This window comes from Pteropus medius, unplaced genomic scaffold, assembly GCF_902729225.1.
Source record: "Pteropus medius unplaced genomic scaffold, Ma_sr-lr_union100, whole genome shotgun sequence".
Lineage (NCBI taxonomy): Eukaryota > Metazoa > Chordata > Mammalia > Chiroptera > Pteropodidae > Pteropus > Pteropus medius.
The window spans coordinates 719,223-746,650 of record NW_024349800.1 but is presented as its reverse complement, the minus strand read 5'-3'; the positions used below and the strand labels follow the sequence as shown (position 1 = coordinate 746,650).

Genomic DNA, 27,428 nt, shown 5'->3' with positions numbered 1-27,428 from the left:
CAGTTCACACAAGTCTCCTTTAGATCTGCCTGTGAGTCTAGCAGGGGGCAGTGCCAGCAGCCACCTTTGTTCACGCCAAAGCAGCAGTCTAGGTACCTTCATTCCTGCCTCTGCCACCCACCAGAGCCATTAGCCTAGCCTCAGCCACGGTCCCCATGGGGTAGGGAGTGCTATTTCCAATACCTTTCTGAGAATCCCTCAACTGGCCCCAAGTGGAGAATAGAGCCATGACTCTGGAAGAGGAAATCCCTTTGCCTAGGGCTCAGGTGGCCTACAAACCAGGCATGACCTAGGGTTTATGGGCAGGAGGGAGAAGCATGGCTGCATTCATATAGCACCTATTTGGTGCCAGACTCTTGAACTGCCACCAGTGTCACTCCCTCCCTGTCCCGCACACCTGCTCCAGCCATGCAAGCTCAGGACTATGACCCACCAGGATAGCTGAGAAAGGAGGCTCTGAGAGGTTTTCATTTGCCCAAGGCCCCATACCCAGGCCTAAGTAGAATAAGGGCTTCCCACGTGGTGGGCTTGGACTCCAAGTTCTGCCCACTCCCCAGCACAGAGGAGCCTCTGCCTCCCAGTCAGATGTTCACTCTCAAGATCTCCAGGAGACTCTGGCTGGAGCCTCTTCCAGAAACTGCAGGCATCAAAAGGCTGGCCCACGGTGGGCTCCTATTTGGCAGCACTTCCCCAAGCTTGTCTGCCCGCCATGTTCTCTCCATAGCAGGTATCTGACCCCAGACCCCTCTCAGCCTGTCCCCACTCTCATTCTGGGCTGCAGAACCCACCTCATTGGCCAGAGCTCCATGCGGGCCCCTCAGCCACCTCACAAAGTTGGCATGTACCCCTTGAGTTTTTATAACTTGGGGTATAATTTGCTAACAACAAAACATATGGACCTTAAGAACAGATTCCAAACACTTCACCTCAACTGTCTTTGATTCTTCAGTGTGACCTACACAAGAAACATCATCATTGCTAACATATCCTGGGTGCTAAGGAAATGCAACATGGTACCCTCCCTACATGCATTCCGCATTAAAGCATTTATCCCTGGAACCTCCCTTTAGGTAAGTATCCTTAAAGGCCCCTTACAGATGAGGAAACAGCTTATGGATTCCAGAACTGGGGTCCTGGTACAAATCTTGCTCCTCCACTTACTAGCTATGGGCTTTGAACAAGTAACTAATCCCTTTATGCCTGTGTCACCATCTGTAATACATAGATAAAAACACTGTAGTTCTTACCTGAGTACTATGAGGTTCAACATGTAATTCCCACCAAGAGCCTTGAACAGGGCCTGTCACCTGTTAGCCTTCATTCTCCTCCTCACGTGTAACACGGGGCTGCCCTGGACCCCCAACGCCTGCACCCATGTCCTTGTCCCTAGCACTGACCCTTGAGGACTCTGCTCCCTATCCACGCTGTGCCACTAACCCTGAAGATGTCCTCCTGTCCTCATCTGCCAGATGAGGATAAGGTCCTGCTCCCATCTGCCTAGACCCCTTTGGCTCATTCAGCCCATCTCCATATGTGTTCCAACCACAGCCCAGGGCTGGAAAATCTCCAAACATCCTCTGTCCTGCCAGGTTCTCCAGCTGCCTCCCACACTGTACAGAGTCACCATCACAGCCCAGTCCTGCCTGCCTTCCCATTCCACACTTTCCAAGACCCTAGACACTCTTTGGTCTGGAAAGCACCCCTCTCCCCCACTCCTTCATCCCTGCCAAATTTGAGGCAGCTGAGACACACGTTCAAATCCACCTGAGATAGGTTCAAACCTGGCTCTACCATTCACTAGATATGTGTATGGCTTGGGGCAAATTGCTTGTTGAGTCTCTTGTATCATTTGTAAAATGAGAATGACCTATTTCACAGGACTGAGGATAAAATAAAATACTAGCATTTCTTGGGCAGCTCCGATGTCAGGCCTCATGCTAAATAAATCTTTATTTCCTTTAATCCATAGGAGGGAGGGATTCATCATCTCAAGAACACACAGAGGTTTGGTCCAATCAAGAAGAGCCTTTATGGTTCTCTACAAACAGAAGCTCAACAGTGACAAGCCGCATCCACTGCCTTTCCCCAGATGTCACAGGCCCGCATTGGAGATGAAAGGATGTTAGGGACCTCAAGGTAGGTACAGAGACCAATGGCAAGGGCAGGGAGCAAGTGAGGGGGCATCCAAGTGTGTAGTTAGTACCTCGGGTCTGGTCCAGCAAGTCAGCATTTTTGACAGTTCGTGATCCTGGAACACTTACCCCGTCCCCCGCCCGCACTCCAGAGGGAGGGGCAAGAGAGTATGAAGGAGAAAGGGGGAGAATGCGAGAGCACCCCCAGATGGTAATGAACACGAGTCCCATAAGTGGGGTTGATCTGGGACTAGTACGCTTCAGGTGACCCACTTTTCCTCCCCAGTCCCACTTTTGTCCATTAAGAATACACCCAGGCAATGGGGGAGTGGATGCTCCCTCTGCCTAGCCCTGGGAAGCCTAAGTGTCCCCTTCAGAGTACAGATGAGGACAAGGTTAGGGCCCACTTGGGACCCTAGACACAGAGCACAATTAGGCCCCTGCGCACTTTGGGTGAGGCCAGTGAAGGCTGCAGCCCCACCATGTTCCCACCCCCAATCCCCACCCTTACAACCTGCAGGCCGGGATGGAGATCCTCTGCTCTCCCTCCAGAAACCCTAGCCTGGCCTCACCAGCGCCTCAGTTCCTGCAGGACCTAGCTTGGCCACCTGCCCCATCCCCAATTTCCCCATCTGGGCCTTATCTTCCCCTGCCCCCTCCCCACTGGGGTCAGCAGCCCATTAAGCCTCCAGTGCTGAGGCCCTGAGCCAAGTGCTCTTTCCAAAACTGCCCCTCTCACTAACAGGTGAGCCCATTGTGAAGCAGCGATTTGGGACTCCCCAGGCCTCCCCTTCACTTACCACCACTGAGGAGCTCTGGGAGAGTGGGTCCAGTCCTTGCTTTATTTGAAGTGGAATGCCAGATTGGAAAACTGACTTCCACCCTTTCCCTGTGGCGCCTCATATCCAGGACCAGGGCTCCTGCCTGCTGACTGGGAATCCAGCACCCCTCCACCCCCACCCCAGAGGCCTGGCTCCAGTACTCAGCTCTCAGGCCACCCAGATGGTCTTCCCTAGGTTCTCGTGCCCTGCCTGAGGCAAAAGTGGAAGGAGCAAATCACTAGACTTAAGAGGGAGAAGCCCAGTCTTGGTAGTGATAGAAACTTCCCTGCTCTGACGTGGGTCTGATTTTTTTGAAAACCAGAGCACCCTGACCCCTGGGGGCCCTTCTTGTAGCCCCCAGAGCCTTACCTGCCCTCCTCCCTCCTTGGTTGAACTGCCTGCCTCTATAGGGCCTAGTCAGACCCATGACCCCATGAATGTCCTTCCTGGGACTCAGGCCCTGCCTTCTGCCCCCACCTACAGAGAGGCCTGGAGACCCTCCAATACCCAGTGAGGAGTGGAAGAGCTGCCCGCCAGGCCCCTAAGGCAGGCCCAGCAAGGGACAGGCCCTCACCATCACTGCCTCATGTGATTAGTAAAGGAGAACTACTGAGGGGTGGGGGGATGTGGGGGAGGCAGGCAGGGAGCCACTCAGAAGGACAGTGCAGTCAGGGCACCTCTGGGGGTAGCAGAGGAGTGTCTGAGTTCTGCGCTGAGATGCTGGGTGACTCAGGCCCAATGAGTCCCAGGCCATACAAATTAAGGATGGAGTCAGCAATGATGCGGGCCGTGCGCTTCTGGTAACCGCCCGAGGTCACCATGAGGATGGGCACCTGGCGGCCACGGACCACTCGGAACACCAGTTCATCCCGCTTCATGATGCCCTATAAGAAGATGAAGGGTGACTCAGGCAGGCCTTGATCTTTGTGGTATCAGGAGGTCCTGCTGCAGGTCTAGCCCTGCTCTGACTGTTGCCGTTTCTGCTTATTCCCTCTCTGACATCAGAAGCAGCACTAGTGTGGCCCACCTGTCCTGCTGCTGCTGAGTCTGCAGAGCAGACTCTCTTCTGCCTCCCGAGATCAGTACGTACCTGTGGGCTGATGGACAGCCCTCCAAGGCGGTCACCCTCGAGGATATCAGTGCCTGCGTTGTACACCACCACATCAGGTGGATGCTCTTGGAGGGCTTTCTCAAGGTTCCTCTCCACTTTATCCAGGTACTCGTCATCCTCCGTGCCCCACTCCAGCTCTACCTTCCGCTTGATGGCCTCTGAGAGGGATACAGGAATACCCCCAATGTGCAGAGAAGGGAAACTGAGGCTCATAAGGGGAAAGATTACCTGAGTCCCTGTCAGTGCCCAAGGCAGGACTAGAAACCAGTCTGACTCCAGCACTGCTCAGCCTCTCATTTCACACAAGACTAAGCTACAAAGAGCACCAAGAGCTGCAAAGTGGGGACCCAAAGGAGAGGAGGAGGGTTGCTAACGAAATTTTGCCCTGAGGACATAAAAGACCCATGTCAGTGATGTCCGATCTCACTGCCTCCATGAGTCCTTGCCCAGACATGTGAGCACCCTGCCACAGTCTCATGCCCAAATCCAGCACATTCAAGATTTAGTTCAGAAACTGGTCCCTTGGGTCATGCTGTGGCTGAGTACCCACTGGCCCTTCCTGCATGAATGGGCATGCCCCTGTGTTTTCACAGCTCATCCGAGCATCTCTGCCTTTGGACTGATAAGTTTAACCTGCATTTATTTTAACTATTATATTTGAACTGATTTTTTTCTGCTATCTTATTTTGAATATCCTATTTATCACATTTCCCTCTTGTTCCTTGCTCCTCACTCCCTGTGTTCTACCAGACAGATGCATACCTAGAAGAGTCTACTTTTATTCTTCTGATGGGTACCCCTAATATAAAGACCCACAGGTGTGTTTATTGGATAGGCTTATGTGATCTTGAGTGGGTCAAGTGATTTCTTCAGGTCTCGTTTTCCTTTTCTATACAATGGGAACACAATTCCCACTTTGCAGGAATGCTAAGGATAAATAAAGTGACTTCTGTAGGGCCCAGCACAAAGAAAATACTAAGGAGAACCCAATCCAAGCAAGAGTGCCCTTCGGACAGAGGGATGGGAGCAGCTTACGCTTGGCAAAGCGGTCCCCAGGGTAGATATGGCGGTTGTAGACATCCATGATGTACACACGCTTGTCACCCATGAAGTCCCGTTCGTGCCCATTGCCCTGTGGGGAGGACATGAAGACACTCTCAGGCAGGTGCCCTCAGTAAGGCCAGGACCCCCCAATCCAAGAAATACTCCCCATCCCCCTGCCTAAGTAGTCCAGCTTGCCCTTGGGGCAGAGGGTCTCATGGTTATTAAGTGACAAAGCTAGATTCAACCTCAAAACCTGGCCCCATGACCTTCTAGAGTGACCTTAAGCAAACTCCAGCCCTCTCAATTTCCTCTCCATGAAATAAAGCAGGATTCCTTGCCCTACCACTCTCTCAACTCTGTGGTAGGATTGGCTGGGTTCATGGATGTGAAATGTAAACTGTAAAGGGCTGTACTCATGTGACTTGGTTCAGGAGCTCAGTGTCACATGACCTTGAAGCAGGGCCCTGACCAGCACAAAGCCACAGCAGCAGAGGTATGGGAGGGGCCTTCAAGAGCCCATTGGATACCCTGCCCTGTCTCTGACCAGAGGAGCAAGCTCTGGGTTTGGGGTTTTGAGGCCCTGCACTCTGATGCTTTACCTCCAGGAAGTTAGTTAAGCAGTGGCCTGGGGCTGAGCAACCCTGAAATCTTATGAGTGCGCATTTGCCAGAGGGGCAGGTCCACAGAGCTCCTCAGCTCTGTGCAAACTGACTAGGAGGTCCACAAAGAGGTGTAGAGCACAAGAATAGCACTGCCATTGTTTTAGAAAGCGCCATCAGCCTGTTTTGTGGGGGCAGTCAGGAGAAGGGAGGGAGGATCCTCAGGTCTGACAGGAGCAACAAAGAAGAACAGCCACTCTGGCTGGGCTATGAGGGGCAGAGGGAGAAAGGAGGACTCTCCACTTAAAGCTTGAGACATAGAGGGTAGGAAGCAGGGAGAGAGGCAAGAGATCAAGATGGGGATGGCAGATCAAGCTTGGGGCTCAGGGATGTTCCCAGGGCAGGGGGGAGTCCCAGTGTAGAGTTGTGTGACAAATGCTTATGGGAGCATGCAGAGGGATCCTGGGGAAGGGGGCGCATGAGACCCCAGACCCCACAGGGCACTCACCTGATGGGCATCAAGATCAACAATGGTAGCTCTGGAGATGCCCTCCACTCGCTCAAACAGAAACTGCCAAGGGGAAAAGGGAGACATGAGGACCCAGACGGGCCAGAGGATGCAGCCCCTCAGGGACTTGTAGTTGGTAAGGGGTCAAGGCAGGAGGCCATCCATGCTTGCAGACTATCGGGACACCAGGTAAAGATATCATATGCCCAGGAGAGCTGTGCAGCTCCAGAGAAGCATTTGCATGGTCAGGGAAGGCTTCCTGGAAGAGGGGGCTTGTGCTGTGCCCTGAAGGACCAGAATTCAGAAGGTAAGTGGCACAGTAGGGCTGGCCCTCAGAGACAGCCCAGGAATACTGGGAGAACATGTGGTGATTAGGATGGAACATACCTCCCCTCCAATATGCCTGGAACTTCATTCTGCAGTCTGCCTTCCTACAAAGTCACATCCTCATGCCTCCTTCTCTGGAAGTCCTCCTTCCTCTCTCCCCACCCTCACCCTCCTCTCTGAATGGCCAGGGTCTGCTAACCTGCCCTCTCCACTAGTAGTCTGTGTGCCCTGTGAGAACAAGGATGCTTACGGCCTTATCACCCAAGGCCAGGGTGATCAGGGGTAGCTCTGGGGTGTGACAGACACGAAGGCCAGTGCCAGCTCTGTCCTTTCTGGCTGTGTGGCCTCACCTCTATGGGTCTCAGTTTCCTCATCTATAATATGTGAGGATTAACTGAGGTGAGCCATGGACAATGGTGGCTGGCATAGGGTTGACCCTGCAGTAAATGCCATCAGTACTACTGTGATCATTATTATTTCTATCTTCTCCTCACTCTTTTGGGGCAATGTTCTTCTTATATTGTTGATATATATTCTGCTCTCCCCAGTTCCCAGACATTGTTGAAGGCTATAATAGCTCCTTTCTGTCACAGGCAACACAGAAGAGAAAATGTCAGATCTGGATTTGAGCCCCAGCCTGGCTGAGCAACATGGCAACCTTCCTTGCTTTCTGAACTTTAATCCTCTTCTCTATAATGTGGGGTGAGGTGAAGCTGGGAGTGGCAGGGGAATTCCAGGGGAGGGGCTTGGAGGCAAGCCTGATGTGCTCTCCAGTGCACCTTGATAGCAAGTGTGATGTCCGCGTAGGCACAGAAACCCCCGCCTCGGTCGCTGGAGCAGTGGTGGAAACCGCCACCTGTGGAAGGGCAGACATGGTGTAGTCAGGGCCAGGCTCAAGGGCTAGGCCCAGACCCTTCTCTGCCCCTCCGGCCCTCCCACTGGGCCCTCCCTGCTCAGCTTCCAGGAAGGCTCTTGGGACTTCAGACTGGCAAAGAGCCACTATTCCTAGGTCAAGAGGCAGCTCTGTCATCACAGCCACCCCTGCCAGAGCAAGAAACCTCTCACTGTCCCAGCAAGTCAGCCCCCAGGGCCTGCTCACACTCCTTAGGGAATGGGAGCTCATCCTTCCTAAAGCAGAAAGTCTCCACAAAATTGGGCCTGTCTGTATTTGAGTCCTCATGCCAGGAAGGGGTGGTGGGACTATGAGAGCAGGTTTACCTTGGGACTGACGAGATTCTGTGAGTAGTAGAAGGGGATGGTAAGGAAGGGCACCCTCTGCTGGTCATGGCTGCCCATGGCAATGGGGGAAGCCAGGGTCCAGCCTCCTCTGCCCCTCAACCCTGAGACCACAGCCTCACAGCTTCAACGCCCACTGACCAAGCCCCTGCAGGCTGTCCTGGGCCCCAGGAAGTTAATGGAGTCTTTGGGAGAGCCTCTGAAACTGCAAGTTTCAGCCCCAGGCAGAACTGCCCAGGGGATGGCACAGGCTTTCTTGGATAAGGGAGTGAGCTCCCCATCATTGGAAATACGGAAAGGCAGGACTGGGGAGCCATCTGAAGAATTCTTTTAGACAAGGACCCCATACCAGATGGAGGCACTCATTGGTCCCTCCCAGGTACTTGGTGGCTGCGCACTTATCTCCAGACCACTATAAGGAGGCTCAGGGTGGTTATGGAGGCACCAGAGCCTCTGAGGTCACAACTGTCTCCTTTAGGTTCCTCCTGGCCCTCCCAGCCCTCAGGCCCTGGCAGGCCAGCTCCCCAAGGCCAGGCAGCAGGGCACTCACCCACATTGATGGCCCAGCCTCGCTCCACTGCCAGCTTCCCCGCCTGGGAGACAAACACAGGGTGAGGCGTCTGAGCAGTCCTCTCCTTCACTTACTCATTGCTGATTCACTCATTCATCCCAGAAATACTGTTTCTAGCCAACTCTGAGGTGGGGATGAGCTATGAGGTGGAGGGTACAGAAAGTACCCCCCCTCCCCCAGCAAACTCAGTCCCAGAAGCAAGTACCAGATTGGCTAGCATAAGCCTCTTTGCAATTTTGTGAAGAAATTGGAAGAAATAAAAGTACTTAAGATCACACATGAGCTGACAATGACTTTAATGTGGCTTTCAAAAGAAAAATAAACATTTTTTTTTTGCTCATGGAAATATAGTAGACTGAATACTGAAATCCCATAGGAAATCATAGTTTCAGAGTGGGCAGTTATATTCTAATAAACTAAAAAATATACAAACTTGCAAGCCAAAAAGAAAACTATAGGGATCAATAGGTACTGATGCAGGTCTAGATTAGACCATTGTACACTGAAATCTGAAATGTTTCTCTACCTCCAATCAACTCAGCTGCCTGTGGCTATGATTTTAAAGAAAACTACACAGAGGACAAGAAACCTAATTTTACCAAAAATGTTCTTTGTTGCCACACCTGTGATGGATGGGGAGAGAGGGGAATATCATCCATCATTGACATCATGGGGATTTAGTTTTCTATCTTAAATTTGGGTACATTGGAGCACTCATTTTAGGATCTATCTCTGGGGTATGGGGATATATCTTACATACCAGCAAATACAGTAACTCCATCAGAACCCAGGGGAAGGAACAGTAAATTCTAATGTCCAGGAATGGGAAAGGCTTTGGGAGAAAGAGTCATTGTCTCTGGGCCTTGAAGAATACTTAACATTTTGTTCAACTACTAATTGGGAGAAAGGCATTCCAGATGGAGAGCCTAGGATGGGCAAAGGCCCTGAGGTAGGACAGAACTGGGTGTAGGGGTCCCCAGTCAAGCCCTTCATCCCGCCTGCCTCCACACCTACCATTATAGTTCCTCCTGTCTGGGTCCGAAGGGGCTTCAGCACCTTCCTCTGCACAAGGAAGTTGGGGAGAAAGATGACAGGGGGGATTTCTGTGATGGTCGCGACAGCAAAGGACCACTGTGGAAAGAGACGCAAGCCATTGGCCTCCTACTGCTGTGCCTGGGGGTCAGAGGCAGCAGCTAGGAAATCAGATTTCCTCTAATGCCAGTTTCATAGTGCCCTGGGAGATTCCTGGTCAAGTGCAGTGTCTTTAGTAAGAAACGAAAACTCCCCACTGGTCTGGTTCTCACAAAGCTTTGGGTTCAGTGAACAGCAATTCACACAGCTAAGTCGGCCCACATTCCTTAGAGCTCCAAAGTCCTTGGCTGCCCTCTTGTGTCCAGAACAAGAGTTGAAACTAATATAATATTGAATATCAACTGTAATTGAAAAAAAAGTTAAAATTAAAAAAAAAAAACAATAAAAAATACACTGGGGATGGAAAAGGAGAGAAAAGAAACAAAAAAAAGAGAGCTGAGGGGGACTCCAAGTCACAGAGGTGCAGACCAGAACTGGCACAGGTGAACAGGAGTTATCCAGTCCTAGGGGTCAAGGTAAAAAAAATTACTGCTGTTAGAGGAGAAGGAAAGTTGGGTGCAGTTGGGAGAGGGCCGTGCTTATCATGTAGGGTCTGGTCTGCCAGAGAAGGCTCTCACACATCATCATCAGAGCAGCAGGGAGTCTCACACAGTGGTTTCCCAAGCTGCTATAGCTACAGCAGGAGAATCAATTAGGGGAATGAGAAGAGAAGCAACAGCGGCCCCAGAGAGGAAGCGAGAGACAATGAGAGTTTGGGAGAGGTGAGATGGAGATGGTTAACAGACAGTATGTAGGGGACAGATGGATAGAGCTGTCCAGGATGCAAGGTTGGAACCCCAAGACTTGAACACTGAAGGACAAAGCCCAGGAGCAGAGCCCACTGGAAAGAACAAGGGAAGGTCTGGAACCTGAGGTATGTGAAGGTGAGGTGCAGAGAGAAGGGTTCAGGAAGTTGTGGACAAAGTGAGGTACTGAGGCTGCCAAGGCATCCTCTGAGAGAGCTGTGAAGCGCGGCCAATGTGCTCAACAACCAGGAGAGATTTAGGCCTGTTGAGGTCTGATTATATTCAAGAAAGTATGTGTGTGTGGGGGGCGGGGTGTGCATTCATATGAGGCCAGGGAAGGAGAGCAGAACTGGACCCATGTCACCTACTGGCCAACAGGGGAGACATTTTTTCAGATTGCCCATACTGCCACTGAACACCTGTGTGGCCACCCCTCTAGGCTGGCAATGCTGAGGACAGTTGAGGGCTGGGGAAGCTTGTTCTGCTCCCACACGCAAGTGAAGGAGCTCATAAAAAGGCCCACAGGACCTATACCACTTGTCTGAAAGAAGAGGTGCCCATCTGGCTTTCCTCAAGGCCCACTAGCTGTAACATGGAGGCACCCTGGGGCCTAGGAGGAGGCAGGGGTGCTAGAGCTGGGACCAAGATTAGACCCCCATGTGTGTGTGCATGCACATGCTTCTGCATAGACACATGCATGTGTGTGCATATGTACATACATGCACATGTGTGGTAGGGGACAGATTCAGAGAGGAGAAGGTGGCTAGCTCTGCCTAGTCCCACTGCCCAATACAGGCCTGGCAAATAGGAGGCTTGGCACCACTGTTTTTTATGAATAAATGAGTGAACACACAAATGAAAAAACACATTAAGTGACTATCCCCTACCCTCAGCAAGCCAGCAGGGGATAGAGATTGAAAAGAAATGAAGCCATACCCCGGCCTCCTGAGGGGTCTGATATGGACACAAAACCATGAGAATGGCATTTCTCTATGTGTGTTCCACAGCAACTATCTAGCACAACAACACTCTATCAAGGTTCCACATCAAAGAAGTTGAGGAAACACTGCTTATATTGTCCACCTCTGGGAAATGCCCAGCCCACTCTGGCATGTTAAAGGCTGTGAGAAGTTCTCCAGTACAGAATCTGCTAACTTGCTTCACTCTGTTTCCCAAACTTCCCAATTATAAATCTCTACCTGCCCACTTTACTTTTTATATAACACATTGTACTGATCTTAGCAAAGCTACAGTTCTGTGGGACACACGTGGGAACCTCTAATTTAGAGACTGAATTTTACATGGGCCAAGCATAAAGTCACCAAAAGCATGTATGGGATTCAGCCAAGGGGACCAGCTCCCACAGGAGAAGGTGACTGTCTGCCAATGTTTCGCAACTTCTAGATGTGAAAGATGGGGCTGGGCAGCCTTCTCTTTGGCCTAGTTGTGGTTTCTGTGTAAGGCAGTAGTATGACATCCTCTAGATTTGTGCTGTCCAATCCAGTTGCCTCCAGCCACATGGGGGGCTACCTGCGTAAAATTTTAATTTTTTAATTAAAATTTTGTTCCTCAGTCACTAGCCATATTTTAGGTACTTAATGGCCACATGTGGCTAGTGGCAACCTGACAGAGCCCTTCTAGAATACTTCTGTCATTGCGGAAAAGTTCTGTTGGATATAGCCACTCTAGAAAAAAACATCGGTGGCCAGGGTAAAAAATAAGAGGGTGGGGCTGGGGGATGGCGAGGACTGGAGGATGGGACAGATAGACAGATGGGTGCTCCAGTGCCAGAAACAGATACTTTATCTGGGATACACAGCAGGATGTGCAGCCCACATTTGCCAGCAGGTTAGGTCCTCTGACAGCCTGGCCCCAGGGAAGGGCATTGAGGGATAGATAGGCTGGATGGTAGCAGGACGGGGATAAGGCTCAGAAGTCTTCCTCAGAGTCAAACTAGTCTAACTCTGGGCTCTGCCACTGCTGTATGAATTTGGGCATGGCTCTCTACTTCCCTGTGCCTCCATTCACCTGTCTTCTCCTCTATGAAACAGGAGCTCCTCTCAACTAGGTCTAGAATGAGGACTTCAACCAGAGAGGCTTGTCCTCACTACCCAATCTAAAGGACCCTCACCTGGGCCCTTTGCTTCATCTTTGTGCAGAGCACTTGTCTCTACCTGATAATAACAATACCTCTATGGCCATCTGTCTCTCCCAGAAGGATGCCAGCTCCAGGAGGATAGGTGCATGCTTGTCCCCTGCCGCACAGACAATGCTGAGAACAAAGCCTGGAACATAGTAGGTATTTGTAACCCATGCTGTCAATCTTCCCCCAAGATCACTACCTTTACCCTCTCCCAAGGAGGCCACCTCACCTGTCCCATCCCAGAAGAGCCTGTAAGAGCCTGGCCTCCTGCTCTTGAGACAGAACACTGCAGACAGAACACAGCACACACCTGTGGGATCAGGTGAGGCCACACTCCTGGTGAACATGTGTGTGTGTGACCAGCTTCTTCCTCTGTCCTCTCTGCCTCCTGCCCTCCCTCAAAGTTTGTCCCGGGTGACTCCCCACTTCTGGCTCTACTTCTAGGGCTGTACTTCTCCACGTGTGGTTCCTGGACCAGAAGCGGCAGTGGCACCTGAGAGCTTGTTAGAAATGCACATTCTCAGGCCCCACCCCAGACCTCTTGAATCAGAAACTTTGAGAGTAGAGCCCAACAATCCGTGTTGTGACAAGCCCTCCAGAAGATATGATGCTTAAGCAAGTTCAGGAATCACTGCTCTAGAGAACTTGACCTCAGACAGTGCTGAACAAATGAATGAATGAGCTACCTAAACCTGAGAGGTTTAACCCAGCTTGATGCTCACTAAAGGGCCTGGTCTGTGAGCTCCCCCATCCCAGCTTCCATGGAGAAGAGCCTTTTGTCCTGTCAGATAGCAGGACACACCTGGGGCTGGCAAAACCTCTAAGACATACTCTCAGCTTTGCAAGATGCTACTCTCCAGCTGCCTAATTTCCTCAGGTGGACCCCGTACCCTCAGAGGTCCAAATCAAGACCTGCTCTCAGGGAAGAGACTGGCTGCATCCCCATTTGGAGCCCCAACTGCTTGGTTTGGGTCAGAATTTTCCACCAGTATTAAGTGGGAGGAAAAGAAGAAAAGGGGGGGGGGAACCCACACAATCATCTCAGTTAATGAAGAAAAGCCTCTGACAAAATCAAACACCCTTTTATGATAAAATCAGTCAACAAATTAGGATTAGAAGGGAACTCCCTCAATACAACAAAGGGCATTTATCTTTCTGTCTCTCACACGCAAAATCCCACAGTTAACATCATGCTCAATAGCAAAAGACTGAAAACTTCCCACCTTATAATATGAGGTATTAGACAAGGATGCCTGCTTTTATCACTCCTATTCAACTTTGCACTGAAAGTTCCAGGCAGAGCAATTAGGAAAAAAAAAACAAAGAAAGAAAAGGCCTCTATATTGGGGAGAAGCAGAACTTACCTCTATTCACAGTTGCCATGATGTTATATATAGAAGATCCTAAAGAATGACACACACACACACACACACACACACACACACACACACACACACACTCTTACACTTAAGAAACAAATGCAACAAGGTTATGAGATATAAGATCAACACACTAAAATCAGTTGTATTTCCATACACTAGCAACAAACAATCCCAAAAGGAAATTAAGAAAGCAATTCCATTTATAATAACATCAAAAAAATAATAAAATACTTGGAAATAAATTTAACAAAAAATTTTACAAAACTGGAGAAACTGATCCAATAATTGATAGAGAACCTCAAGGGACCCCGAATAGCCAAAACAATCTTGAAAAGAACAAAGTTAGAGGACTCGCAATTCCCCATTTCAAAACTTACTAAAAAGCTTCAGTAATCAAAGCAGTGTGATGTTGGCATGGGATAGACATATAGATCAACAGAATAGAATTTAGGGTCCAGAAATAAATCCATATGTCTATGGCCAATTGAGCATCTACAAGAGTACTAAGACCAGTCAATGGAGAAAGAACCGTCTCTTTAACAAATGGTGCTGTGTGAACTGGATATCCACATGCAAAAGAATGAATTTGGAGTCTTACCTCACACCATATACAAAAATGAACTCAAAATGGAGCAAAGACTTAAATATAAGCTAAAACTATAAAACTCTTAGAAGACAACACAGGGGTAAAACCTTCATGACCTTGGGTTTGGCAATGTATTGTTAGATATGACACCACGAGCAAAGCCAACAAAAGAAAAAAAATAGATAAACTGAACTTTAGCAAAATTTTAAAATTTTGTCTATCAGAGAACACTATATCAAAAAGTGAAGACAATCCACAGAATGGGAGAAAATATTATTTATAAATCATATAACATCCAGAACATATAAAAAACTCCTGCAAATCAACAAAAAAGACAAACATCCCAATTTTTAAAATGGGCCAATGACTTGAGTAGACATTTCTTCAAAGATATATAAATGGCCAACAAGCACAAGAAGAAACGCTCAATGTAGACAGGGTAAAAAAAAAAAAATTAAATCATTTCTTCAATTAAATAAAACAGTAATATTAAAAAAAAGAAATGTTCGATGCTATTAACCATTAAAAATGCAAATTATATGCAAAAGAATGAAACTAGATTATCTATCACCACACACCAAAATTAACTCAAAATGGATTAAAGACCTGAATGTAAGACCTGAAACAATAAAATGCATAGAAGAAAACATAGGAACTAAACTCAAGGACCTGGGACTCAAAGAGGATTTTATGAATTTGACCTCAAAGGCAAGGGAAGTAAAAGCTAAAATAAATGAATGGGACTACATCAAACCAAAAAGCTTCTGCTCAGCAAAAGAAACAGTCAACAGGTAAAGAGACAATCATACGAAAATATATTTGCAAGCAATACCTCCGATAAGGGCCTAATATCCAAAACATACAAAGAACTCATATGACTCAATAACAACCAACAAAACAAAACAAACGATCCAATCAAAAAATGGGCAGAGGACCTGAACAGACACTTCTCCCTAGAGGACATATAAATGGCCAACAAATATTTGAAAAGATGCTCAACATCGCTAGCTACTAGGGAAATGCAAATCAAAACCACAGTGAGATAGCATCTCACACCTGTTAGAATGCCTATAATCAACAGGACAAGTAATAACAAATGTTTGAGAGGATGCGGAGAAATAGGAACCCTCATACACTGCTGGTGGGACTGCAAATTGGTACAGCCACTATGGAAAGTGGTAAGGAGGTTCCTCAAAAAACTAAGAATTGATCTAGCATACGATACAGCAATCCCTCTACTGGATATTTACCCCAAAGACTTGAAAACTCATATTCGAAAAGATATTTGCACACCGATGTTCATAGCAGCATTGTTTATGGTGGCCAGGACATGGAAGCAACCAAAGTGTCCTATGATAGATGATTGGGTAAAGAAGCTGTGGTACATATATACAATGGAATATTACTTAGCCATAAGAAGAGATGAAACACTGCCATTTGTGACAAATGGATGGATCTCGAGATAATCAAGCTAAGTGAAATAAGCCAGACAGAAAAAGCTGAAAATCACATATCACTTATATGTGGAATATAGACCTAAAAGCAACAAATGAACAGGACAAACAGACTCATGGCCATGAACTATAGACTAGTGGTTACCAGAGAGTAGGGGGAGGGAAGGGGGGAGGTAGACAGGATAAAAGGGGTCAAATATGTGGTGAGAGAAAGAAATCTAACTATAGGAGGTGAAAACACAATGTAAATATACATATGCCTTATTGTTAAAATGTACTGCTGAAACTTATCAGATTTCGTTAACCAATGTCACCATAAAAAATAAATTAATTAAAAAATGTAAATTATAACCATAATGAGATACTACTTCACATCCACTAAGCTAGCCACAATAAAAAACATTTTTAAAAAACCCAGAAAATAACAAGTGTTGGTATGGATGTAGACAAAATGAAACTCTAGCATAGTTGTTAGGAATGTAAAATTTGCAGCTGTGGTGGGAATCATTTCGGTGATTCCTCAAGAAGTTAAACGGAATTACCATATAACCCAGCAAGTCTAGTCCTAGGTATAGGACCAAAATAATTAAAAACAGGTACTTAAACCAATACTTGTACCTCAGTGTTCTTAGTAACACTATACACAAAAGCTAGAAACAACTCAAAATTCCATCAGCTGATAAATGGATAAACAAAATGTGGTCTATCCACACAATGCAATAGTATTCTGCCTTAATAAGGAATGAAGTACTGACACATGATACAAGGTAGATGATTCTTGAAAATACTATGCTCAGTAAAAGAAGCCAGATACAAAAGGTCACATAGTTTATGATTCCGTGTGTGCTATATAAAACATCCAGAAAAGGTAAAACCAGATTGGTGGTTACCAGAGGCAGTGGGTATGGGTTTTCTTTTTGGGGTGACTTGGTGTTTTGGAACTAGACAGAGGTGATGGTTGCATCATATCGTAAACGTACTAAATGTCATTAAATTTACACTTTAAAATGATTAATGATTAATTTTATGTGAATTTTATCACAATAAAAAAAAGAGAGAGAGGGAAAAAGAGGTAAATAAAAGGAAGAGAATCAGAGATCCTGGGGGTCCCATTTTCCCTGATACTCTCCTGGGACATCTGCCTTCCAGTGCTTTTTGGTGCTAGCATCTCTGCCTTCCTCCTTCCCACACGACACCAAGCATCTTTAGGGCAACAATTAGGTCCAATTAGTGCCCAGACTTCCTGGGGCTCAAGGCCAAAATTTCTGAGGCATTTTTGGCTTCTCTTGCATGCCCCATCCTCAATTTGAACAGAAAGTCCTGTTGTTTCAACTTCATAACAAACCCCAAATTCTACCACTTTCCCTCAACCTACAGCTGCTGCTTCCAGCCTAGTCTGAGAACCCAGGACCTCTCACAACGATTGCTGCAACACAACCTCCTTCTTCACTGTTCTCCGCTTTTGTCTTGACAGCCTAGTCTCACCTATTCTTACCAAAGTTGCCAAGCAATTCAGTTAAAACCTACTTCAGATCACATTTCTCTGCTTTAAAACTCCTTGGCTCCTACTTCCCTCAGAGCCCCATGTCATCTGGCCCCTGATCATCTTCTGACCCCATCTCTTATCAGTTTTCCTCCCATTCCCTTGGATTCAGCCACTTTGGCTTCCTTACTTTTGCTGGAACATACTGGAGATACTTCTGACTTGGGGCCTGTGCACTTATTTATCCTTCTACTTGGAATGTCCTCCTCCAGATGCCACATAGTCCACTCCCTCACTGCCCTCAGTTCATGATCACACGTCAGTAAACCCCTCCCTAACCCCCCTATTCCAAACTGAAGTCCTCCTCACCCCCTTTCCTGTTGTATTTTCCCCAGGACACTAACGCTTTCTAACATGCCATATAATTGACTTGATTTTTATGTCCATTACTTGACCCCCCACCTAAATGTCAGATCCACAGGAGAGGGATTTGGTCTCTTTTGTTTAATCTCATCTCCTCATACCTAGAATAGAGTATGGTGCTCACTACATACTTGCTGGATAAACATGTCCTGAGCACTGCCCAGCTCAGGCTACACAAGGACAAGATGTCAAATCTGCATGGCACTATCCATACTCCATGACAAACTGTTACTATGGTCAGCAGAAGGCAAGAGCTCTGCACTGGCCAGACACAACCACCACCTTCAGTGAGGCCACCTCTGGGCCTTGTACACAGTAGATGCTCAATAAACATTTGCTTCCCTGAATGAACATCATCTGTCAAATATCAGGCTATGGCATCTCCTCCAATGCCCTGTTTATTAAACATCAAAGGCCAGCCTAGTGCAGGGCCAGGCATGAACCCCAGAACATGGGTGAGGGGCAGAGAGGTAGGGCAGGGGAAAGGGTAGATGTTCCACAGCACACACACAACTGCTGAGGAGAAGCAGACCTGGGAAACCTCCAGGAACTCTCCAGGGCACTATTGCAGTGTCTAATGCAAAGAAAAGGAAAAGAAACTTTGCATGCTTCTATGGGATGGGGGAGCTGTTCCTGAGCTGCAATACCTAGATGCCAGACAATGCTGGAAATGGACATGGGTCTCACCTGAGCATCAAGGGCACGTCGCACCACATCTCTCTCTCATGACACTTGAAATAATCCAAACTCCTCTCACTCTCCTCCCAAACCGCCAACCTACAAAACCCTGCGTGGCCTGGTGCTGCTGGCCTACCTGACCACATCATGTGCCACTTCAGTGTTTTAGTCCTAACCTGGCCACTCAAGTACCCTTCTCACTTCAGGAGGCCAAGACCCTTCTCACTCCAGCCTGAGACTCTGGAATATTCTTTTTTCAAAGCTCCACTTGAGTGTTACCTACTCCTCATTACTTAGTCTCAGCTCAAATCTTACCTCCTCTGTGAAAACCCCTCCCTTACCACTCAGTCTAAATGAGCATACCTCTGCCCCATTACCCTCTATTTTTTTTTCCTTAGTAGACTTTGGTGCTCTCCGAAATGCTTGTTTGATTACTTCTTTATTTTCAGTCTTCCACAATGAAAATGCAAATCCATAGGAAAAGGGAAACTTACTTTTTTGTGTGTGACTAGTCACAGTCAGTATTCGATACAGATGTGATGAATGACTGAATACTTCCTAAACTTACTAGGTGCTATGGATTTCATCATGTTTCTTCTTTCATTCTGGCTTGCAGGGAGCTCCAAGCCAAATATGTAGCTCAATCACATTATCTTGGTTAATCCTTCCAGTTGGCATATCTGAATTCTCCTTCTGCCCTTGATCTCAATTTTTTACTTGGGACTTGCTAATAGTTTAATTATTGCTTATCACATAGTAAGCTGCCCTCAGACTTTTAAGGGCCCAAGGCCAGACAACATGCAGTAGGCCCCACACAGTTGTCCTAAAGGCCACTCAAATGGGCAGGGCCCGGAAGCCTATCCCCCCATTCTTGGCTTTATCCTGGCATGCTCACTGTACTTGGGGCCCACTGTGTTCTGGTCTCTTCTCACCCCAACAAAAATGCCTCCTTTCCCTGCACCCTGCCCTCATCCTCTGGACTCTGGCAGGCATATCCTCTTGACTCAGACCCTGGGCTATGGGCTGTGACCATGCATGTCCAGGCCCTAGGAAACCAGGACAGCCAAGTGCTGGGATTCCTGCCAAGCCCTCACACACCTCTCTCTCCCATGAGCCAGGTTTCAACCTCTTCCTGGTAATCTTTCATGAGCTCATTGTCACAGCTCCATCTAGAATTCTCACAGCTAGGCTGGAGTCTGGGAGAAGGGAGGGCAGCACCTGCAACCAGGAACCAAAAAGGGCAGACAGGATGCCCTTCCTGGGATCTCCCGGGCCTGACTTCCCAAGTGACCTTTAGCAGGTGTGGCCTCTCTCTGGGCCTAGGCTATTCTACCTGTAGAGCCTGGGAAGCCCAGGTGTCAAGGGTCAGGGCTCCCACACTCTTAAGGAGAGAGAACCTGTGGCATCCCTGATACCACCAGGGCAAGCTGACAGCAACAGGTTCTGATGCAACCTTCTAGCACAGCCTCCCCTGTTCCTACAAAGAAGACTGACTGAATGTCTCCATCCTCAGAACCTCAGCCACTGTTGAGAGCTGTGGGCTCCTCTAGAAAGAGGTCATGAGTGGGCAGTCTGTAGGCCCAGTTCGGTCTGCAGGTGGAATTTTAAAAATCTTAAAATGAGTTGCCACATTAAAAAATCAGGAGCTGTCACTTCATAATCTGGATTTCTGGCTTTTCTTTCAAGCCAGACATTCTGGTCATGGTAGGCCTACAGTGGAGCTGAGTAGCAGCCGCTCACTCAGGAAGGGCATCAGCTTTCCAGTTCACCCCCTATACTACCACCACCTACCTGATCACTTGTTTAGGTTCCCTGCTGGGCCCTAGGGAGTTTCAAACTAGTTTTTAGCCTAAGAGTTTTTAACAAATCTTTAGTAGTAGAAGCCCTTAGAAGAAAATCTTAAACTTCAGTCCAATATAAAAATAGGCTAAAGTGGAAGAGCTTTGGTTGGAGGGGGACAGGGGCTGGGATACCCCTGCCTATCACCCTAGCAGGGGTCTTTGAGGCCTGTTCATAGAGCACGGACTGAAAGTCACTAATGTAGAAGCCCCCAAATCCCTATGAACGTCCAATCTCCACCAAATGGACATCCCTGCTTTCATACTCACGGAAATGAGGAGCTTACTACCCCCAGAGCAGTCCAGCCCATCCCTGGTGTCTATTTTATTTATGATACCTCTCTCCTCTTGGGGACGACAGACTCACATGCTCCCCTTGCACTAGAGACTAGAACAGAGCCCCTTTGAGGGAGTGCTTCCCCAGGCTGAGCTGCCCCTCCTCTGGCCATTCCTCCTGGCTGGCAGCCCTTCTGGCCCGTGGCAATCCCCAGGCCTTCGGCCTTGTACCTTCAGCTCGTTGAGATAGCGTCTTGTGTGCACCACCAGCAGGTCCTCGTCTGAGGCCTCCCGTGCCTCCACCAGCATGCCATCTGATAGAAGCTTCTCTTCTGAAACCATAAATCAGGCACCATGCTTCCCTGCTGGGAAAGCCAGGCCCAGCCCAGACCCTCCCACAGGCTGCAGACTTGGCTTCTGTCAGCCCTGCTCCAGGAGAAAGTGGGCACTGCTGGCATAATTAAGGGCATTTTGAGAATGGGCCGCCTCCCTGGCAAGTGTGGACAACAGCAGGCCCTCAGACCAGAGAACATCAAACATTGTGCATACAGTGATCCTGTGCTTCCCAAGCTGCTGACTACCACGAGGTGAGCTCAGGTGTAACTGGACAACTTTCAGAGGCAAGTGACAAACAGGTTAATGTTGCTTCTCAAGGTGAAAAAAGTTCTTTGATCAATTGTCTCTCCACCTTCTGATAACATCATGGGAGGCTCACTGTGTTGTGGCATCTCTTTAACACTTGCCTGACCCTTGCTCATCTCCCTTTTTAACCCAAAAGCAGTCTCACAGCTTGTAGCAACCGTAAGCGGACTGAACTGAATTACACTCTTTTCTTTGCATTTATATTTTACCATGACTTTCTATTTATGGCAAGTGAAACTGGCTTTTCCCAATTAGGTAACATAATGTTTCCTTTTAAAACAAGTTTTTTAAGCTTTTAAAAACAGAGGCTAGGTCAATAAAAAATATGAAGTTAATAATGGAACAAGTTGTATGAGGTGATGGCAAAGTCCCAAGACTGGTTTGCAAATGACCAACATTTAGGAAACACTGCATTATTTCATCACCTCTCACATACACCAGACAAGACTTTCAGGCCAGCTCTTTTCTTGGAGGCATCCAAGGTCCTTCACCATGTGGCCCCTGCCTCCTTTCCACCTACATCTTCAGAGGAGAAAGGAGGGAACTCAGGAGGACTGTTGGTTCTGAGATGAGGGAGACAAGGAACCCTTCTTTGAGCTAATGGGTAACACAGGAGCCCAAAAAGGGGTAATGAGAGGGAGTGACTCAGACTGAAAACAGAGCATGAAGGACCATATTCAGGAAGGCAAGAGAACTGCAAAGTGAAAGGCAGGCTGGCTCTGCTCACCTTGCAAGAGTTTTCGCCATTACTACACATCACTAGTATTCTTTTCCATTTAACATTTTTCTTTGAATATTTACTCTGGCCACTACTGCAAATAGAAGGTCAGTATCACTTGCCATAAGTGGAAGTTAACCAGAAAAAAAAAAATGAAATAGTATTATTAATCTCTAATTTGATTCTATTTTCTGCAATGTGCAGAGCCAAAGGCTTGCTCTGGATTTGTTAAAAAGGGAGATGGGCTTGGGTGTTAAAGATGGGCTAGCCTCAAAGTGAGACTTTCTCCATAATGTGATCAGAAGGACTGTGTGATTTAAAGATATCACTGTGTTATCCTATGCCAAGTAACACTTCAGGTAACATTGCCTACTTCCCTCCATTAGAGAACAAGGGAACAAGGAAAATATTCTTGCACTAGCCTACTGTGATGCTTGAATTCCCCACCTAAACTAGACTCCTGGATTATAGAACACAGTTGAAACAGTGTAAGCATCACCTTGCTCAGTGGGATGAGCCATGAAGTATGGGAACCTGGAGCTCTGAGTTTCAGACCCCGCCCCCCCTGCTACACAGAACTCTGTGACTTTGGGCATGTTCTCTAACCTTTCTGAGCTCCAGTATACTCCATTTGTAATCAGTAGGGTTGGAGCAAATGCTCCCTTTTGGACTCTGAGCTTGTGGGGGATGGACATTGGATACCTCCAAACTTCGGCCTCCTGTGTACATCATTAATCAGTTCCCCTTCCACTGGGTCTCTAGGGGAAGACACAGGACTTAGGTCCACAGTGATGGGGAGCCAGGGACGGTTTGAGACAGAAACATGCTTAGAAGTCTGTGTTGGAAAGATCCTTTTAATAGAATGGGTTGAGGGCAGTCTGAGGGCTGAGACTGGAGGTAGAAGAGTCTGAAGTTTGTGTTAGGGAAAGACGATAGGGGGAGGGGGTGAGGGAAGCAGATGTAGGGTCCAGGGTGAGGCCTTTCATACCTTTTAGGAAGCTGATCACTTTGCCCCATTTTCCCGCATCAAACGGGTGCAGCTTCTCCAGGCCCATGAAGGTTATGTTGTAGCGAGGAGAGTACACGATGGGCCAGCGTGTCTCCGGCACATGCTGGTACAGGTGAGTTGTGTGGGGCCTTCCATGTGCATAGGGACAGAATACACAGATAGGGACAGCCTCAGTGTGGGAAGCAGCCTTCCCCTCTGGGCCAGCTGGCTTTGATTGACCAGACAGCCCTGACCTAGTGCCAGTATTTCCCTCACCTGCAGAAAAAAGGTCACTCAGCAACAGCAATAATAACAGCAGATCCTTACTGAGCACTGACTCTTTCCCTGCACTATTCAGCCCAATCTTCATAGTAGCCTTGGGAGATAGGCACCACCATCTATCTCATCAAAGGCTTGGAGAGACCAGGTGTGCCCAAGGACACACAGCGGGTCTGTGTAGCCGGGATGTACACCCAGGTGTGCTGGCTGCAAGGCCTCAGCACCTCACTTCCACATTATAACAATTACAGCGAACAGCTGTGTAGCCCTAGGCCTCAGTTTCCTCAATTATAAAATGTGTGAGTGTTGCGAGGATTCAGAAAATATATCTAAGTAGCTGGGCCCAGAAAGCGCTGTCCTTGAGAGTTAGGGTCCCAGAAACAGCAGGTAGGGGCTAGTGCAGGCTGTGGCCCAACGCGGAGACAGGATTGGGGTCAACTACGGCCCGCCGCCCAGCTTACTCCCCGCCCGACCCCATCACACCTCCTCAGCGGCTACACAGGGACCAGAAACAAGGGCTCCAGATGCAGCTACTGCGGGGGGCTTTCAGTGGTGGGGCCGGAGGACAGACGTCAGACGCGCGCCTGTCGCGGGCCACCGCCCTGGTCGGGGTCCCGAGGAAGGCGCACGTCCCTTGGGCCGCAGAGAAATGGCGCGGGGCTGGCGCGGCGCGCGGGGACAGCCTAGGCACAGCCAGCCGGAACGCCCCCTCGCCCGCCATACGTGGGCCCGCACGTCGTGGGACCACCCGGCCGCCCGCGTCCTTGTACTTCCACCCACGGGGACCCCTGGAAACCCTGGAGGCTTGGCCCGGCGTCCCCAACCCGCGCCACACTCACATCCCGGGGCCGGGCACTCCCTGCGCTGGCTACCGCTCCACAACCGGGCGGGAGGGGGCACGGCCCCGCCCAGGACACGCCCCCGGTCGTCTCCGCTGGGGGCGGGACCAGGACTCCGCCGCGTCCGCCTCGGTACCCGCGCCTGCGTCACAGAGGGTTGTAGTCCCACGATACGGGTTCGCACAGGAAGGAGGCCACGTTCTCAACGCCCATCAAGCGCGAAGTCCCGCCTTCCTTAGAGAAATACCCAGTGGACTCGCGCCTGGCTCGGAAAGCCACGCCCATAGAGGGAGAGAGCCGCAGAAGTTTTCACTACGGCGAGGCACAGAGTTGGGACGTGCGGAATCGCTCCGCCCCGGGGGAGGGACCATTCTGTGCCACGTCCCCGACAGTCCAGCATTTCTGCGGTCTTGTACCGCTAGGAGAGCTGGGAGTTCGATAACCCCAGCTTCCCGGCGGACTCGGAGGGAAGTTGCAGTATGACCTTAAGCAAACGTCTGCGCTCTGGGCTCTCTGTTTCCACGAGTAAAATTTGCAGGTTGGGAGCCGTGTTCTCTGGCCCTGATATCTCTGATCTAATGGGATCCATGACCTCTCTGACTTGAGGCCACATGCTCCCCCTCCCTCAGGGAGTGAAGCCTCTAACCCCAACTTTGGTGGCTCTGACTTGAGACAAGCACTCCTCACACAAGCCATTTAAATTCTTTGAGTCAGTTTTCTCATCAATAGAACTGGGCTGGCGATCCAATCTTCAGGGTACAGTCGGATATCTGTGCTCACTCACCCCCTCCTCTCCCTCACCCTGAGAAGCCAAGACTACCCCCAGGGACAGCTGATGGTGTCTTGGAGCTGGACCCTGGGAAGAGGCCCCAACAACAGAGCTCCAGAGGACAGAGACAATGGACCTCTCTGTGGGCCCAGCTGTCCCTGCTAACCAAACAGAAGAAGCAGCTGACTCCAGGGCCACCAGGAGAGGGGTAGCTGGGATTCCTGATGGCTCCGTGAAGACATCAGTATAACAGCGTGGGCCACCATGAAGAGGAAGGGCACAGGCAGTGCCCTTCATGTGCCTGTCAATTGATTGCATGATGGCTTTGGATTCTTACAATCCAATCCTATGAGTGGGTGCCATCGTCATCCCAATTTTATCATGAGGTAACTGAGGTTCAGGTGTGTTTTTAACCCAGACTCAGCCACCTACCAGTGTAGTGGCCTTGGGTAACTTGCTTCAGCTCTCTGGTCCTTCATTTCTGCATCTGAAAATGTGATACCGCCCATCTATCTCATGGGAAAGTTGAGAAAATCATAGTAATGCTGATTATTTAAAGAGGACATAGCATATGTTAGGTTCAATTCTGCAAGCTTTATGCACATTTTCTTTTTTTGCTTTATGCTCATTTAATCCTTATAGGACCCCTAGGAAGCAAACTATGATCATTGCCATTTTACGGATGAGGAAACTGAGGCACAGAATGAAGTAATTTGCTTAAAGATCAGGGATGTTGACAGATGTAAACTATTTTCACAGAGATAAAAAAGTAACATTTAATAACAACCATAAGAAAAAAGTGTATACAATGGCCTTGTGTCATTGTGAGAGGCCAACTTCATTTCAGGGAATTTGCTCTGTGGTTTGGGAAGCCACATAGACAAGCCTCTTGTTGGGAGAATAAGAATCTGGGGCAGGCTGGATCCAGGAGCTGAGACCAAAGGAAGTGGCATTGCTCTGAGTAAGAGGGTTTTTAAAGTTTGGTCTGGTGTAGCTGAGGGGGAAGTTGTTCTGGGGAACTGCAGGATCTGGAAACACCTTTAAACCACCATGTCAGCCTGGATCACCTACCCACACTATCACCTGTGGGAAAAATAAACTATTATTCATGCTGCATGTTTGGGGGCCTCTTTGTTACAGAATCCTAGCATGTCTACTCATTAAGATACTCCTGGGACATACTCAGTGAAACCAGCAGGCAGGATCCAAAAGCTTTGTCAAGCTCACAGTATGCTGGAAGAGACTTGAAACTAGGAAACTAGGAAACAATCCTAATTATAAAATGTCGTAAGTACTGCGAAAGGCAGAAGGTGGATGGCAATAGAGAATGATGATACTCCTTAATTTAGACTGGTTAGAAAGTCCCCTTTGAAAAGATGATTGTTTTTCACTTTTTAACCATGTATATCTTATTTTAAAATGTCATTGTGATAAAACAAGACACTGACTTATTGAACGTTGTATACTTATTATTTCCCCCTTTTCATGCAATCTCGGAATACATTTAAAACTAAAATGAATAAGAAACCCCTCAAACTAACACTTTGTTTTTTAAAAATACAGGAATACAAAGGACATTAACTGTAGAAATGCAGCAAAGATGAATAATTGGCACATCCAATATTTCAATATTTGTTAATATTAAATTGACACAGTATTAAAACCATGCTCTTTAAGTTCAAGTAAACATTTATTTCCACTTCAGTACCTAGCAGTTTTATATATATATATATGTATATGTATAGATATATATTATATATATTTTTTAACGCCTATAGCACCTGGTCTTCCTAGGTGGTCTCCTATCCAAGTACTAACCAGGCCCAACCCAGCTTAGCTTCCGAGATCAGACAAGATCAGGCACGTTCAGGGTGGCTTGGCCGTAGGCAGTTTTATATATATTTAACACAACAGTAACAATAACAACAATATTAACTAGTATTTGTTAAACCCATAATGAGTACCAAGCACTGCTAAATATGTAAAATATGTCTTTTGTTATTTGTTTGTTTTATTGATGAAGAGGTGATTTTTAAACAAGCAGAGGAAATTTTAAGTGTAAAAGTCTTGAGGGCAGAAGGAGCTTGTAATTAAGGAGCAGAAAAAAAGAGTGTATATTTTATTTCTACCACAGTGGGAAACTGTATGTACCAGGATCCCAGGAGGAGAGACAAGACTCAATAGAGTTTATTGAAAAGAGTTTAATGAAAGGGCAATTTACCTAATGTGTGTGTAGGAGTTAAGGAAATCAACAGGGTATGGTGCAGTACCAGGGCTGGCAATAGTGGGGAGACTTTACCCACTAAACCTGAAGGGAGGAGGAGGGGAGTGGTTTCCTGAAACCAGGAAGAGCTACGACTATGGGTCGGGTCCCCTGAGAAGAGCAGTGGCTAGAGAGGACCACGGCCACTTCCAAAACTGGAGGTAGATGGGAAAAAGATTCCAACTTTTCTCTCTTCCCGCCCTCTGATGCCCATTGGTGCCCCCCATTGGCTGAAGCCTACTGGGAGCCAACATCAAGGAAGCCCAGGTGATGGTGTCCACAGAGGTCAGCTTTATTAGGGGACACAGAGCAGGGTAGAAAACTGTGGCAGGTAAATCCATGGGGTGGAGGGTAAGTAGAGAATACACACTGGTGTTTTAGGTGATCTTGGAGATTTCTCCAGCCCTTTCTGAGCCAACTCTCATAAAAGAAGTGAGTTGG

The 27,428-nt window shown here is 48.1% G+C and overlaps 1 protein-coding gene, 1 long non-coding RNA gene and 1 pseudogene across 8 annotated transcripts in view; 1 reads left to right on the top strand and 2 right to left on the bottom strand.

Moving 5' to 3' along the window:
- The window catches only part of LOC120621417 (uncharacterized), a 39,089-nt gene extending 37,020 nt beyond the window's left edge, over positions 1 to 2,069 (top strand). For both annotated transcript variants that reach the window (XR_005658149.1, XR_005658148.1), the window contains one exon: positions 1,970 to 2,069. This is a non-coding gene — a long non-coding RNA (uncharacterized LOC120621417). The remainder of the gene's footprint in view (positions 1 to 1,969) is intronic.
- On the bottom strand, positions 1,926 to 24,109 carry HDAC11 (histone deacetylase 11). 6 transcript variants are annotated; one of them, XM_039886594.1, is made up of 10 exons: positions 23,956 to 24,109; positions 22,838 to 22,986; positions 20,721 to 20,821; positions 9,364 to 9,480; positions 8,329 to 8,371; positions 7,322 to 7,398; positions 6,216 to 6,278; positions 5,100 to 5,196; positions 4,044 to 4,222; positions 1,926 to 3,837 (listed from the first exon to the last, which is right to left on the bottom strand). In XM_039886594.1, coding segments are annotated over exons 1-10 (1,044 nt in total). In that variant the 5' UTR covers positions 23,958 to 24,109; the 3' UTR covers positions 1,926 to 3,621. The 6 variants fall into 6 exon arrangements, with proteins under 6 accessions (XP_039742528.1, XP_039742533.1, XP_039742529.1 ...); XM_039886599.1 differs by having other exon boundaries at positions 22,838 to 23,113; positions 23,956 to 24,027; XM_039886595.1 differs by lacking the exon at positions 23,956 to 24,109 and adding an exon at positions 23,114 to 23,850.
- Positions 24,110 to 26,493: 2,384 nt separating this feature from the next.
- On the bottom strand, positions 26,494 to 26,612 carry LOC120622312 (uncharacterized; annotated as a pseudogene).
- Positions 26,613 to 27,428: the final 816 nt, after the last annotated feature.

Coding starts and splice junctions, on each gene's coding strand:
- HDAC11 (XM_039886594.1), bottom strand. Junction 7,399..8,328: donor AGGCTGGGCCATCAATGTGG/GTGAGTGCCCTG, acceptor GCCCTTCCACAG/GTGGCGGTTTCCACCACTGC. Junction 3,838..4,043: donor GGCTGTCCATCAGCCCACAG/GTACGTACTGAT, acceptor ATCTTCTTATAG/GGCATCATGAAGCGGGATGA.